This window comes from Simochromis diagramma, unplaced genomic scaffold, assembly GCF_900408965.1.
Source record: "Simochromis diagramma unplaced genomic scaffold, fSimDia1.1 OVJJ01000344.1, whole genome shotgun sequence".
Classification (NCBI taxonomy): domain Eukaryota; kingdom Metazoa; phylum Chordata; class Actinopteri; order Cichliformes; family Cichlidae; genus Simochromis; species Simochromis diagramma.
In genome coordinates, this window is record NW_024387375.1 from 12,004,690 (window position 1) to 12,021,305 (window position 16,616).

At 42.5% G+C, this 16,616-nt stretch overlaps 1 protein-coding gene across 8 annotated transcripts in view; it reads left to right on the forward strand.

Annotated features, from left to right (window-relative positions):
* The first annotated feature begins 10,148 nt into the window (after window positions 1-10,148).
* Window positions 10,149-16,616, forward strand: part of kirrel3b (kirre like nephrin family adhesion molecule 3b) — a 169,872-nt gene continuing 163,404 nt past the window's right edge. For 4 of the 8 annotated variants that reach the window (XM_040009547.1, XM_040009548.1, XM_040009552.1 and 1 more), the window contains exons 1-2: window positions 10,149-11,449; window positions 11,592-11,663. In XM_040009547.1, coding sequence (XP_039865481.1) covers window positions 11,200-11,449; window positions 11,592-11,663 — 322 coding nt within the window. In that variant the 5' untranslated portion in view covers window positions 10,149-11,199. The remainder of the gene's footprint in view (window positions 11,450-11,591; window positions 11,664-16,616) is intronic. The other 4 variants (XM_040009554.1, XM_040009549.1, XM_040009551.1 and 1 more) reach the window with 4 other exon arrangements.

Consider the following 16,616-nt stretch of genomic DNA (forward strand, 5'->3'; position numbering starts at 1 on the left):
TGGCACCTCGCTAGCTTTCACTGGGGCATCGCGCCGGTCATACCTACTGACACTGGTTTTATGGACGAGCGCGAACTCATCAGCCAGCGTCGCAGCCTGCTGTAGCGAGGAAACCTTCTGTTCATTAATATATACCGCGATGCGCTCAGCAATGCAGTTCTTAAATTCCTCTATGAGCATTAGTTCCCGGAACGAAGCCAGGTCAGTGGCTTTGCAGGCCGCACACCACCGATCGAAAAGAACACCTTTTTCCCTGGCGAAATCAAGATAGGACTGACCCTGACCTCTTCTCAACCCCCGGAAACGCTGCCTATAGGCTTCTGGGACTAGCTCATAGGCCAGCAGGATAGCCCTTTTCAGCTTGTCATAGTCCAAGCTGTCCTCAGCTGACAACGAGGAACAAACTTCATGAGCCTTACCCGCCAGCTTACATTGGAGCAAAATGGCCCACGAATCCCGTGGCCAGTGCAAGGCCGTGGCTATTCGTTCAAACGACTCGAAGTAGCTGTCGACCTCAGTGTCACGGAACATCGGAACCAGACGACTGTTTTTCCCTACGTCAAACGGGGTGTCTGCCTGACGAATGGAGGCAGCCGGAGGAAGGGAAACCTGCCGGAGTTCCAGCTGTCGCAACCTTACAGCTGTCTCTGCCTCCACCTCCACCTTCCTCAATTCGACCTCTCTGGCTCTAGCAAGCTCTGCGTCTAAACGCCTAAGCTCCAGCTCTTTCTTTAGCTGGAACTCCCTCTCACGGTCCTCCTTTTCTAACTGGAGACGAGCCAGGCGTACACGGAGCTTAGCATCCTGCTTCGAGCCCTCACTTGATTCCATGGAGAGGGGTTCGAAGCGAGGCAATGTCATGGGTTTGTCCTCAGGCAGCCCCTGATCAACAGGTGTCGACGCCAATGGACCTACAGCTTGAGCTAGTGCCTGCGGAATGGGCTGAGATGCTGCACCATGCTCAAGTGGACTGGCAGATACTGGCAAGGCCACTATCCCTTTCTCCACCAAGCCAGACACAAGAGCAGCTTTCAGCTCAGCCTTACGCAGAGCTGTGGAAACAGAAATGCTATAACCTGATGCCACCTCATGCAAATCCCTCTTCCTACAGGCGTCCAGTTGGACAAGCGAGGGGTTTTTCTTAAACACGGCAATATCAAAGGTAGCCATCAACTCTAAAAACAAAAAACTACCTGAGGCTAACAATAACAACAAAGAAGCACCACCTCCAATACACAAATGAGAAAACAGGCGGGAAAAGTGTGGCCAGAGGTTAACCAATAAATAAAAGTACCGCCGACCCTCTCCCCAGACCTGCCTACTAAAATCTTAGCCTAGTTAGCTTCTGGAGTGTACCAGGCTCGAGGCAACTTTAAAGGCTAAGCATCAAGTGCACAAAGCACCGACAAGCCTACCCCCGACAGGGAACTAATCCCCACCCGGGATTACTCCGAAAATAATAAAGGAAAAATAAAAAATGAGTGCCTGAAGGAGGAGCTTACGCTCAGCTAGACACTCCCCTTTTGCTAACTGGAGAGGGAGCGCAGCCGGTACAATACAACTAACCAGGCCACCAGCAAACAACTCACAAAAACTCAATTTTCCTTCCATTCATATCCCGGACGAGCCCCCACATTGTTACGTTCCCCCCGAAGGGGTCTAGGCATGTGAGTGAGGGGACCAGTAACAAATGAGTCCGGAACCAGAATGAGAAGGAAAACAGACAGAGTTGTTCTGTATTAATAGAACTTTATTACAAAATGGTACAGGTGGATTACAAACGACATTAACATTAACTTAAAGGGCCGGCAACGCCGTCTTACCAACAACGCCAAAAAAAACAAAGAAAACGCTCACAGCCACGAAAGGCAGGAAGACTACCAAACAAACACAATAAAAAAGGAGGCACTTCCCACACTTCCTACCCTACTCCCCACCACAGGGAGACACTCTCAGGGCCCACAAGCCCGTCTGCTCACTGGTCAGAAAGAGGCTGTCTGTCCAACACCTAGCACCGAAACGCGTAGAGCCACCGAGGAAAAAGCCACCCTGCTCACAGCTCATCCCCAGTTTAAATAGCCTCAGAGGATGATTGCTGACTGGAGTCAGGTGGCAAACGAGGCTAATCAGCAGCAGCTGTGTCCTGGGGAGAGAGGAGAGTGAGAGAGACAGAGAGAGGTAGGAGTGGCAAGAGGGGTGGAGGCGGGGAGAGTGGGCAAACACCCCACCCACACACTCCCACAGCCTCACAGAACGTAACAACATGATTTCTAGGCGTAGCCAAATGGCGGAGGGCTTTCACTTTGGTGGCCTCAGAATCTCATCTCTGCTTTTTGCAGATGATTTGGTTCTGTTGGCTTCATCGGGTGATGGCCTCCAGCTCGCACTGGAACGGTTCGCAGCCGAGTGTGAAGCAGCGGGAATGAGGATCAGCACCTCCAAATCTGAGGCCATGGTTCTCAGCCGGAAAAGGGTGGCGTGCCCACTCCGGGTCGGGGGATGAGTTCTTGCCCCAAGTGGAGGAGTTCAAGTATCTCGGGGTCTTGTTCGCGAGTGATGGGAAAAGGGAGCCGGAGATCGACAGATGGATTGGTGCTCCAAGACACGCTGGAGAGATTATATCTCTCGGCTGGCCTGGGAACGCCTTGGTGTTCCCCCGGAAAGGCTAGAGGTGGTGGCTGGGGAGAGGGAGGTCTGGGCTTCTCTGCTTAGGCTGCTGCCCCCGCGACCCGGCCCCAGATAAAGCAGAAGAAGATGGATGGATGGATGGATGGAAGTCATTTCAATTTAAAGAGTTTACGTACTTAAGTGTTATGTTTTTTTTTACAGCACTAATATTGTCTTGTGTGTTGGTAGTTGTTAAGCTTGATTTTATTAGAGCACAGGAGTGTGTCTTTTATACACCCATCTGACATTGAACAACTTTCATAAAGTCTTCAGTTATTTCTTGTTAATTGTGTACAGTTCATCCAATGAACAAAAAACACATCCGTAAGTGTTGTGCCTGTGTGTTATTGTTTTCAAAAGTTAGTGATGGGCGTAACTGAGGTTTTCAAAGCTAAATGACATTTTTAACATCGGGATTAGTGTACATACCATCAGTATAAAATAAAAAGATATTTATTTTAAAAATGCATAGTTCATTTTGTAGACTCATTAACCATGGTGGCGATTTGAAATAGTGTCTAGCATATTTGAAGGCCTGCATCTTTGTAAGGCTGTCTGAATTACACATTTTAATATACTGTAACACAACCTTCCTTGCATATAATTTTTTTTGGTCGTCACAGAGTAATTTGTGTACGGAGGCAAATGCTTGGCTTCGAGCATCTTGGATGCAAAGACTTTGAGTCTCATTCCGCATTTTCAATTAAGACTGCTGGCAAAACACTTACCTTAGGTTAACTGAATATTATTAGTGCTGGGCTAGTAATCGGCTGATTCGGCATATGTGCTTTTTCTGCACATCAGCATTTTACTTTTTTTAAGAAACACTCCATTTTCATGTTTGTGCTACTCACTTCAGAGTAACATATCCTTTGCTGGGATTACTTCCTTTGGAAATCTACCCCAAGGCATTTTATATTTCTATCTGGAACTCTGAAAAACGAAGAAGAAATAAATGTAGCATTGGGATGAAAAACTCACAATCAAATCCAAATTTTCACAAGGTGAAATTTGGATTTCTTACAATTTCTTATCCTTTTTTCCCCATTTGTTCTCAAATTCATTTTTCTGCATGTTAGTTTAAAAACCAGGGAAGACACAGTTATCATACCATATTCTAAAAGATACGCTGGTTAACCAAATATGATTATAGTAGCATACATACATTTTGTCTTTGGTTAATATTTATCCTTTAGCTGTTGTATTCTCTCCCACTGTCATACGGAGAGTCCAAGCCTGAGGGTAAATCCATAGTTCACCACATTTCTTTTATTTACCACTCAGTGTGTCAGCTATGGGCATGCAATGCATGTCAACAGTTTAGCCATTAGATGTTAAACAACTTGTACCAATTTCCCTCCAAAGAAAGAATCCAACTTGACTTATGCAAAACCCTGTGACCCCTAAGAACCTTTCCTAAGGTGCATAATGCTGACTGCTGCTCTTTACCTACCTTCCAGATGAGCATGGCAAACAAATCTATAGCAGCATTTTGCATGTAAAAACCTAATTTCCACAGTGCAAAGGAGATGAAATTCAAATTGGGAAGAGTCAAATGACCCAACCGCCCTGGAGCTGTGGGAATTTGACTGAGTAAGAGAAGAGCTCCAGGCTAAAGCAGACTGTATACTTTGGTTCAGAAACACCATTTGGTCAGATTACATGAACAAAAGGACATGTTTGCACAGTAAAGCTGCACTGGATGTGATGTGAATGGGCATGTCAACATAGTGGGATTCTGATCACACTGGTTTGCCTAACATGGAGCTAAATATATTCTTAAACAATACTCTTAAGAGTCTGCAAAGCACATCCGAATTAATTTCACTAGATAACAGCCAGTTTGGTAGCATAGAAGACATGCTGCATTAAAGCATGTGGAAAACAGCATGAGACACAGATCCTGAAAATATAATGACAGGACAGAGGCATCAGACAGAAAAGATATTAAACAAGAGAGAATGACAGTGTGGGGAGGGACTGACAGAATCAAAGTACAAATAAGTTTTTCTGTACATGTGTCAGAAAAATGTAAATAAATTTTTATAAGGCTCAAAAGTGATAATTCAGTTTCTGGAATTTCTTCAGATGCTCATCCTTTTCCTCTTGGGTATATGTGTTCATTTATCAAATTAAGTGTAAGAGTGGCATTAGTCCGGATGCTTTGGGGGAAACACCTCTTAAGCTTAAGAAGGTTCATAAAATGTATCTAATAAACAATTTAGCTCCTAAAATGCCATTTGGCATTCAGCAAGGTTAAAAGCTAATGAGCAAAGACCTTAAAGGGAACAGTGTTAATTATAATTTTAAAAGATACTGCAAAACTAATTTCTTGCCCAGTTTTTTTGTTTGTTTGATTTTTCTACTTTGATACAAAATAAAATTTAAATGAACAAAATTCCAGTGGAATTGGTTTTCTCCCAGTAAATGTACTGTTCAGATGTGCTCTGGAGAAAAATAAGATGTCGCCACGCTTTAAGCGTTCTCCCCGCGCCCTGCCATACTGTTTAATTCCATTTATTTAGACCTCTGCTCTGCTACTTTGGAGGCTTGATTAGAATGAGAATCTTAGCCATCAGGGCTAGAGATGTAGCATCTCTAGGGAATCATCTGACTGACAAAGATTGAGTGGATGTCCTTCCCTGAAAGACAACTGGCTGATTTGTTAATTTCAAAATACAAATTGACGGTAATACACTTACCGTACACATGAACACTAGGATGCATGAACGCTTGTACAGGCAGATGTGCTTCAGACCTTTCAGTGTCTCAACAACGGATATGCAGGCCCAAGAGAAATAAACAGATATGTCACTTTCTGTTTAGCTCAAAAACACGGTGGCTGTCTATCATCTCGACGTGTCATTTTTTGAGTGTGTGAACGAGACTTTGCATTTCATCTGATGTAGAAGTGTGGAAAAGGGCGGGGAGGCAAAAGATTTCATGGGTGGAACAAAAAAGGTAAACAGTATACAGTAGCTTCAACACTTCAAAAATCTCATTTTCTCCATGGCAGCTTTACAGTCACAAAAATACAGATTAATGCCCTAATCCATAAAGCATTATAATTTTTTTCTCCTTAAACAGTTGATAACCATGAAAATTACTCATAACCTCTAAATTGCATTTTTCTTTCCTATACTCTCAGTTTTGGATTGATTCTCAATCTGCTCCTAGTAATTTTTAAGCCTTCAAGCTTCAAAGGTCACTTTGTAACCAAACCTAATTAATTAAATTAGTTTGGAGCTGCTGCTTTGCTGCGCGGTGTAAGATGAGCTTGAGCTTTGACGAGCAGACATGAAAAAGTTCTGGATAAATAAGATTTATTGCCTTTTCTCACTTGAAAGGAAACTGTTGGCTGCCTTGAATAATCCTGTCTCTTGAAAGTCAGAATAACATGAAAATCAGTCCTTTATACTTACAATACTGCAGCGTAAGTATTGCAATTTCAATAGAAATCTGTTTTTCTTTGTTGTGCAGCTAAGTTAAATGATAAGGCCTAACTCACAGGCTTCAGATATATTTTTATTAGGACTGGCTTTGTGTTATTTTAAACCACACCACAGTTGTAAAATGGCATCTACATAGCTGCATTGATTCCTGTTTTACAGGTTATCAAAGAGGCCATGAAATGTAAAAGAAAAAACATCCACCCATTTTGAATATCAGAATAATGGGAGTTGGGTAGCCTAACTCAGAATGTAAACATTTTGAAGTCCTTGAAGCTTTTAAACTGCTTTGTGGCACTGTTGACATCTGTGTAAAATCTGCTAAACTGAGACAAAGACTAAATTTGAAAGAAGAAAAGAAAAATGCAGGAGCAGTGTTACAGATAAGTGAGTTTGACAGAGTTTTGTATGGTCTGCTCATCGTCTCTGCCGTACACTAAAAGCTTGAGGCATTATCTACTGCTAGAATGAGCTATATGGATTTTCATATTTTCTCTGAACTGCCTATTGCGACTGCAAGAGTGTAATAGAGGTGCGGAACTCCTTTAATTACAAATATTTTTAGCGCAGAGATCCAAATGCCATTAAACAGTTACTAGAGGACAAACTATCCTCCTGAATCTAAGGTTATTTGAAGTCATCGCCGATGTGTTACCCTGCTGGAGCTCAGCAGAGCAAAGTAAAAGCGGTTCAGCGTGTTTCTCCATTTGTTGTTCAGCGGGAACGACTCTGTGTGCTGAAAACAAGTGAGAGCCGGCAATTTAAAATATCAATGTGGCAGCACACCACTTGACAATCGTTTACAACAGCACGACAATGGCCTTAGTCCCCGCCCATGGGCCTGATGGGCTAATGGTAAGTCCTCCTATGGCACTCATTGGACAGATCATTCTCCAACGGAGAAAAGCCTGTTTGATGTCAGTCAGCTCGATCAAGTGGACACAAATGTTTGGGCCCAGACTGGATTTTTAACACATGTGGTTACTGTGCTCCAGCTGAAGGAAGCAATACCCTTTAATAGATTGCCCACATGACACCCATCAGTCACACAGATTATTTCCTCATGACTACATATGACCCACACATAAACTGCATTATTACCTGAGGACAGAATGACCTTGACTGCTATATGATGAAGATGACCTGAAATTAAGAATGTGGGTGATTTACAGGCAGCAACATGCGATTAATGTTATACTTTGTTTCAGCTCACTTTCAGTTCCTTTCAAGCTTGTCCTTTTGACTGGGGATTATGGTCATAGCTGATATAAAGAGACTCTTAAACCCGGAGAAAAAAAGACTTCCCTCTCTCCAGAGTCTTTTAAGATTATGCCCCCTGTGGGTGCACTGTGGGTTTAAGAGCGTAAGAGCCCTTCACTAGACATCACATCTCCGCATGCATCAGCTCTGTGCAGGGACGTCACAAAACAAAGCATGTTGATTTTTGTTTTGTTTTGTCTGTAAGAGGGCAGGGGGGCTTTTCTGGTCTGCTTTTAACTACTTGAGAATTTTGGATGTGAATGACACAAGCTGTAAGACTTGGCTAAATAAAAAATAAAGAATGGAAATGTTCCTGCCTCAAAATGAAGTCATAGTCATAATCTCATTTACAGTCTTTGTAATTTGTTTAGATATATTACGTCTGCCCACCATCGTCCTATACAAAAATAATCCAGGTTAAGGTTTGTCCTACAAAATGGAGGATTGTGAGCACTGGAAGTACAAATTTATTTGCCTGTTTACCTCCTTTACCCCCATTGCTCCATTGTTATTCTTTGCCCCTACTCATCATGTTCTTAGGCGGAATGCAAATCTGTTATCCTCTGATTCGGGCCGCAGAGGGGTTGTTTTTGTGTGTAGCTGTTAGTTGCACTGATGAAAAGACCACCTGTCATCTGCTGGCCCTTTGATTAGATTAGGAGGTCAGAAGGATGGATTAAATTGATATAAAATAGACTAGGCCCTCATACAGTGCTTACTATGTCATTACAAGAGCTCTGATCCAGATGTATTAAGCATTTCTCGTACTCATGTGGAGTCCATCCCTGTAGTACGGATTTTAATATCAGTCATTACTAATAAGAAAAGAAATATAGGATATACAATTTATAAAGTGCCAACTTGATTCATATAAATTGTGTTTTCAATAAATCATCCAGGGTCTAATAGTTAAACACAGGATTCATAAAACCTACATCACCTCAATGATAGAATCACAGGCTGAGATGATAAAGACGTGGGCTGATGGTTTTCTATTCTATTCAATTCAATTCAGTTTTATTTATATAGCACAAAATCACATTAACAGTCACCTGTCAGGTCCTTAATATTGTAAGGTAAAGACTCTACAACAATACAAAGAAAACCCTGACAATCAGATCACCCCTACATGAGCAAACACTTGGCCACTGTGGGGAGGAAAAGCTCAGTTTTAACAGGAAGAAACCTTCGGCATAGCCAACTTTATGCTTCGTTTTAAGTCTAATCTTAATGGTAGAGAGGGTATCTGTGTCCCGAATCCAAACTGGGAGAGTTGGAAGTTCCATATAAGAGGGACTTGAAAGCTGAAAGATCTGCCTTCTATTCTACTTTTAAATACCACTTCTTTCTACCTCAAACAGTTATCTCTAACAAACAAAGGCAGCCTGTCAATCTCTCAATATGCAATAAAAAATTCTAAAAAGCAATATAGTTTATCCAGTATGTATGTGAATTATTTACAGATCTTGCTTACCTGCAGATGACACTGGAGAAATGGTATTTAAATCCATATCAGCTTTACAGGATTATAAGAAAGAAAGAAAGGAAGAAAAATTTTTGTCTTTTAAAACTGATCATTTTCCTTTATTAGTTTCATGTTTCTTTTCCGGCAATTATCCATTTTTTCCTCTCTCCTCCGTTCCCACCCTTATTCATTATCTGGACATATAAAAAGGTTCTGTTTTAAATATCAGACACCGAGCAGTACTCAGACTTGTACAGCGTTAATTACAGTAGCTGTGGATTAACAACTTACCGTGCTGGGAATTTAAACTGAATTAAAAGCAGGAACAAGGCTGATAAATTGCACAGTCAAAACAACCATTTGTATGACTAGATGGTTCATAACTAACTAACTGCTTTGACAGGTTACTATTTTTGATAAAGACCTGACTTGGTCCCAGACAAAGGGTTTGTTTTCTTTATTTTTAGTTGGTAAGCTGACAGTCGTGCCAAGTTTATACAAATGCGGCGGTGCACACATGGGGTTGCAATGCTGTAAACAAAAAAAGCGATTCAATAATTTGAGTCATGGCTTATTTCATATATTTGTTCCTAACATTTTCTCAAGATTACCAGTCTTATGCAAGAATTAGTCACATACAAAAGTGCAAACACCAGAGTCATTTGGATTGCACATGAAACAGTTTTTCATTTTTATTCTATCTTTATTGCACTAAGTCAATTTAATATCCACATGTAAGTGTCGGCTATGGTTGAGTGAAATCATTGCCAACAAGTTGGTGTCATGTATGCTGCTGTTAGTCTGTCAGCTCTCTCCCTTTAAAGAGGTCATGAGCCACGTGTGAGAAAGGCCAGCAGCCGGACAATGTCCTGAAATGACTCTCTGGCATTTTCGAGTTTCAAGAGTTCCCATGTGAAAACATCTCTGGAGTAATGGAGATGTTCATGACGCTGAAAACTATTTACCTTAAAATGTTTAAATGAAAAAAATAATGTGTACACTTTCTGATGAAAATTGTAGAGCTGTACTATATACTCCATTGTCACACGAAGAGAGAACACAACCGACTAAGACATTTTATATCTATAGACACTGTTGTCCCCTGTTAACTCCATGTTAAATGTTAAATGGTAAAAGGCCTGTATTTGTATAGCACTTTACTTAGTCCCTAGGGACCCCAAAGCGCTCTACACTACATTCAGTCATCCACCCATTCACACACACTGGTGATGGCAAGCTACATGTTAAATAAAAACATTTGCAGAAACTGGTATATCCCACCTTTCATTTCAGTTTAATTTATATAGTGCCAAATCACAACAACAGGCGCCTCAAGGTGCTTTATATTGTAAGGTAAAAACCCAACAATAATACAGAGAAAACCCAGACAATCAAACCAATGAGTAAGCACTTGGCGAGAGTGGGAAAGAAAAACTCCCTTTTAACAAGAAGAAACCTCCAACAGAACAAGGCTCAGAGCGGGCAGACATCTGATGTGACTGGCTGGGAGGGTCCCAGCTATTATAAGGTGAGAGATGGGGTACACCCTGGACTGGTCGCAGGGCTAACACAGAGACACACAACCGTTCACATCGCATTCACATCTATAGGCAATTTAGAAACACAATTTAGAAGCCAGAGCACTCGGAGGAGACCCGGTGGATATTAAAATGGTTTTCTGAACAGCAACAAAGTCAAGTACAAGATGTGGAATACTGTTACACATGAACCTTGCTTGCCCTGTATGAAAAAAAATCCACTTTATTAAATATTTAACATGCATAACTAGGAGAACTTGTCAGTAAGCATGCAGTGCATTTGGCTATTTTATGGTGCCTTGCATCATATCTCCTTGAATGAGTGACTATGAATCTAATTCCCCCTTAATAAAAGCTGGATACTAATGAATCATACGGCTTTGGTGGTGAATGTTAATCTGGTCTTCATTCATTCACAGAGAAAAAGCTACAGATTCCAAAATCCACTTCTAAAGAATCCAAAAAAGGGATGTACAAAAGGACAAAGGTCTTAACAGGGAGGAGGGGCTGAAAGTGCAGTTTTTGTTTGTGAATGTCTGCATAATTTGTAGCTACAGAGGTCTCCTCCTATTCTCATTCTAATTGGAGCTGCACCCTCTCCCATGGCAGCTCTGGTTCCCAGAGTGAAGACCCAAGCCTCCCAGACTCTCACTCAGGCACAGAGCCACCCAGACAGCCAGGCTGAGAGAGAGCGATGGAGGGAGGAGTCTAGTAGTGGAGCTCTATCCCCTGACAGGGTCTGCTGTGGTAAAGCAACAGAGAGAGAGCGAGAGAGAGAGAGAGAGAGCGGGCAAGTGAGGGCTGAAGGCACTCAGAATGGATGGGCAAAGAGAAACCGTGCGAGCGACAGAGGCAGAGTGAGCGAGTGTGTATTCTCAGAGTCAGCGGCGAAGACACAGAAAGTCTACAAGCTCACACCACAAAGAGAGCGCGCAAAGGCAGAGCTGACAACCGGCTACACTCAAGAGTGACACACAGAGGGAAAAGACACAGAGAGACAGGAGAGGGAGAGAGAAGAAGAAGGACCAGAAGAAGAGGAGGACAGAAGACAGACAACCAGCTTTCCTCTGGTAAAACAAGAATCCACTGAGGGACTGTAGCATCCCCCCACCCCCCACCACCCCCCAGCAGCACAGAGGAGCACTGTCTCATCTCGTGCATGTGTTTGTGCCTGCCAACTTCAATTTCACACTCGCCTACTGTTTTTCGTAGGTTTTGCCCCTCTCCACTCCGCAGTCATGATCCTCTGGGTCCTTCTGCTGCTCCCGTGGATCTCCGGACATAGTAAGTTTTTTTTCACGTTAAAGTTGCTAATTCATCACATCTCTGTTTCTCATGATTGCTGTGTGTGTGTCTGCGTGTGACTGGCTGGCTGAGAACTGTGTCTCTATACCCATGTCTTGCTGCTGCGACGTCTTTCTTGCGCTTGTTGCTGTGCCATCTGCGTGCTTTTCTTTCTTCCTTTTTAAAAAACAAAAAACTGTTTCTGATATAGCGCTCCCGTGTGCGCTGTGATGTCTGATGCAGAATGAGAAAGGAGAAAATTAAGAGCGAGAGAGAAAAAAGAAGAAGAAGGGGGAAAAAAAACAAAGTCTGTATGACTGTAGTGGAGGTTAAATAGTGCAGTTTGCACTTTTCTCCGTCAGTTGCTCATAGCTGTTCAGGCAAGACAAGTTAAATACTTCCTATGTGGGCTTGTTATTCCTGTCACACACGCAGACACACACAAACAAAGCCCCCTAAACCCAGTCCAGTTCAGTCGAGCGTTCACTCCTGAGTCACATTGTTTTGAACTGACAGCCCTTTCCACATTGACTTCAGCTAAAGGGAGGAGGGGGTCTTGGTGAAAAGAATGTAGAGAGAGAGAGGAAAGTTAACGGTAAAGTGCTTCAGAAGGCAGACCCATGTGGATAGCTTGGCAACCCCAGCCCTTTGGACAGTATCTGCTGTTGTTATTTTTATTCCTAGACAGTCTGTTTGTGGACAGAATGAGGATGGATTAGTTGTTTCCCCTGCTTGCCACCAGGTGGTTGTCTTTGGAAAACAATAGAAGTGAGTAAAGTAGTGCACAAGTCTGACTCTGTGTAACACCTCTGTGGCGCTGGGAGACGCAGAGACACACAGAGCTGAATCAGACAGTCAGAGTTCGGCTTGGAAGGTTTGCAGCATCATGCCTCCCCGTTAATGAGCGTGCTGGTTTATACTACAGGGGGCAAGAGCCAATAACTCACCACCTCTTTAAAGTGGTTTGACCCCCGTCACATTGGGCTGTATTCTAAAGAGGCAGTGGCTGAACAAATGCCTGTCTGTGTGCCTTAAGTTGTTTCCCACGGGGAGTTGTAATTGTGACCTTTTTATTATATTTTATTTTTTAAACCACAGCTCAGAAACTGCAAAAAACCCCAATACAAAAAAAAAACAAAAAACTGAGATCTCAGTTTGTTGACACATTGTGTGGAAACTGACAGCTCAAAGTTGGTAACATGCTGATAAAACAGCAGCTGTAAATGAAACTTGGTAAACAAGATCATTTTCTTCTGCACTGAATTCAGCTGTTTCACATTATGATTTATAGTCTATAGCATAGGGGGGCGAAAAAAAAAATGCACTGCTCGTCAAACGCAGCAATTTGCTGTGATTATATTTCTTTTCAGCTGACTTATTTTTCATGTAGAGGCAAATAGAAAATAATGATATCATAACAGACCTATTTGAAACTGACTGATGGAGCAATTAAGCCCCCTCTCGGCTTCTCTCACGCTTTAACAGGGGGTAGAGCTTTTGCAGATGAAGCGTCTTTATGGTTTGTGCTCTTCACGACAGCATATGTCTCGGGATACGGTAGCGCTAGTTGTGTAAATTGAAACAACGGGCAGTTGGAGCAGTGGAAGCGCTCTCTCTCTCTCTGTCTTTGTCTCTCTTGGCTTTGGGAATGGAAAGTTGTGGTCCATCAAACACCGTAGACGATGCTATTCCTGATTGTGCTGCTTTGCTGTATTCTTTTCCCCTGATTCCATAAGTGTTTCTGTGCCATCTGTGCTTATTGTGATGCAGAAATACATGATCGTTCATTAGTATCTCCCACTTTGTTATGCATCTGCTAAGTATTTTATCTGCAGTTGACTTAAGCAGTATATTCTGACTGTACTTGATTTCCATGTCTGGTGTAGATAAAACTAAAGGTGTGGAAGACATTCAACACTGAACATTAGAAGATCTCATTTTGTTTTGTTCCTAAATCTCAACATTTTCATTCCCATCATCGCAGGTTTAGCCCCAGTTGTGGGGAACAACTAGCACCAAATCTCATATATACCAATTGGAATGAGACGATTGCTACAACTGGAATGAGATGGGATTGTGCATTTCAGCACAGTTGGTTATTACCATAATATAAAATACCACTTTCCCTGCCAGGTAAACGGGGGATAACAGCCTACCTTCTCTATTCATGCCTCTTGGGAGAAAAAAGTGCTTCCCTGAAGCTTACTGTTGTTGTACAAATTACGGCTCTGTTTATGTGTCGAGCCGGTGTCAGCAGAAAGCTGCGAAAAACAATCTTGTTTTTATGAACATGGGGGACAGTGGGGAGTTGTGGCCATTGCAGGCATACACTTCGACGCAGCTATCCTGTGAGACAGCGAGAAAGAGAGCAAGAGAGAGAGAGGAGTCAGTCCAAAACGAGTGGCGCTGAGCAGTTTTTCCTTTTCTCTCTCTCTCTCTCTCTCTCTCTCTCTCTCTCAACTTTGAGAAGTAAATGGTCCAAAGCGAACAAGACGGAGAGGGGGAGAATAAGGAGAGAGGGAAAGCTGTTGTGAGCTGCTCTCATTCCTGACTGCACTGTTATCGCATCTAGGGCACCTTTTCTTTCGCTGTCACCTCTTCAGCCAGTGACAGATGACACAGCTCCAGTCAGAAATCTGGGAGACAGTCTCCAGGAACACATTCACCTCAGGCCAAACTCTTCCAGGCCCTAGTCCATCCCTTCATACCACCTCCCCGCTCCTCATTTCTCCTGCCGTCTAATCCACCGTATAGCATCTCTCATATTCTTCAGCCTGTTTGTGATTTCACTCCTCACCTTGCAGTGGCACATTTCCCTGTCATGTACTCACTGACTGTCCTTCTTTGACTCCTTGTGTTTATTTGAATTTTTTCCCTCTTACTTTGGGTGATTGATTGTCTGTGTAGGGCAAAAGCTGAATATGTTGGAAAGGGGCAGTTCCTCCTATTGGATGTGCTAGACTCTGAAGAAAATGACCAAAAGAAAAACTAAACATTGCTAAGTGTACAGCCTTTTTTATATCCCTCTCATTGCCTGTATTTCCCTGCCCTTTTTCATGTAATTTCCTTTCTCTTCACAATGTGACATCAACATACAAAGTGTCTAATCTTTTGTCTTCTGTTAGGGTAAATTTAATGTGGGTTTTAGCCACTAGGGGTGTTGCTGCTGCACAGGAATGAAAATCCCAATCTTAAAATCTCCTTAAAATCTGCTGCCCACCCCCGTCACCTTCATTATCTCCCACCACTTAAATATATCTGGTGTCGGAACTCCTGATTTTGCCACCAAGCCAGACTAAGCCGTTTCTTAGTCCTGGAAAGCACGTCTTAGTACCCCCCCAACAGCCCCCTTTTTCATTTACTACTGTCTATTAACTGCTGTCTGACGACTCTAAATCCGCTTTTCATGGGCGGCAGGCTTTGATACATATTTCTCCACCAAAGTATAATTAAATGTCTTTTCTATGTCATGTTTGGATATGTGGATTTTTTATAGATGGGAAATCACTCTTGCTTCTTCAGAGAGGGGAGGGAAAGAGGGGAAGAAATACAGCTCATGACTCTGCACAACACTACTCAAACAGAAATACCAATTTTCAGCCTCATTATTATGAATAGTTATTTGTAAGCAACACACTCTGCTGTCTAATGCATGGATTATGACTATAATAACTCAGAGGTAATTAATTATTTTACCCCAGTTCTATTGGAATGCTAAAAACGGTGTCAATTTTCCAACATGCTGTTCTAGAAGTCATATGTTCAAGAGTCCCCTGTACTGGTCGTGAGCATTGTCTGTATTTTGAAACGGTACAGGATTACTAAAATGCATGGTATGAGTCGCAAGCACGTCCTTGCCTTGTCCAGGTCATATGACTTTTCCACTAACCGTGACAGTCATGTAGTGAGTGACAGATGATGTCACCAGTTCATGATGGAGCCCAGTGGCATGCAGTCTGTTGCCTTGTTTGTGTTGCATGTCCCATTAAGGCTAGCCAGCTTAAGTCACCTCATCCACTGTGACTCCTGCTCATTTCTATGCCACGATAGATTAAGCCCACTGTAATCCCTCTGAGCCGAGTGCCCTGTTGGATATTTATGGTAATAAGTAAACATATGAATAAATAATCTAAGAGGCTGCTGCTGGACAGCTGGAACTTGTAATGCTTCAATGTTAGGAATTACTTTTGCCATTAAAGAGAGATGCTATTTCTAAGAAAGAAAGAAGGAAAAAAGATTAAAAACAGAGTTTTGTTGATTGTTGTTTGAATAGAGAAATTAAAAAAAAATATTAAGATAATATTATATTGACATACATGTTTACAAATATTAAAATGTGAAACCTAAGTGTCGTTTATCCAGTGAATATGGTCTGGATGAAAACCTCATTTTCAGTCTGCCAGGATTCAGGTCAGCCAGGGAAGGGAAAATGATTAGTTCAGAGCCTTCTTGGAAAACCAGGCAATGATCTGCTCCTCTCATGCCGTCAGTCAGTCTGTCAACAAAATCAAGCTGTTTACTGTTGGGCCTCATTATCTATCTAGACGCTCTTCCCAGTTTTCTTTAGTACCAACCAATCAAAACCCCAAGGCCCTCATCTCCCCTCTTTCCGAGTCTCCGCTGCTGGATCCCATTCCTCTGGGATGAATTTATCCAGATTGGAGCACTCAGCAAAAGGGCATTATCCCGGATTACATGTCTGTTGGGCGGCAGTGTTAAGTAATTCAACCAGATGCTGTTGTGATCGCTGGGTCACCTGTGAAGTCAGGGTTAGCAGCTGCACTTCTTCACTCTGCTCTTTCTTGTCATGTCTCCGTCCCTCTGAGACTTTATCCTCAGAGAACAGGGAAGTTTTTTAAATAGACCAGTGCAATAATACCACAATATCGATACTTCACTAATGCTGAAGAAGCATGTGGAAGCCCTCTCTAACCCCAGTCAGGATTTTATTTG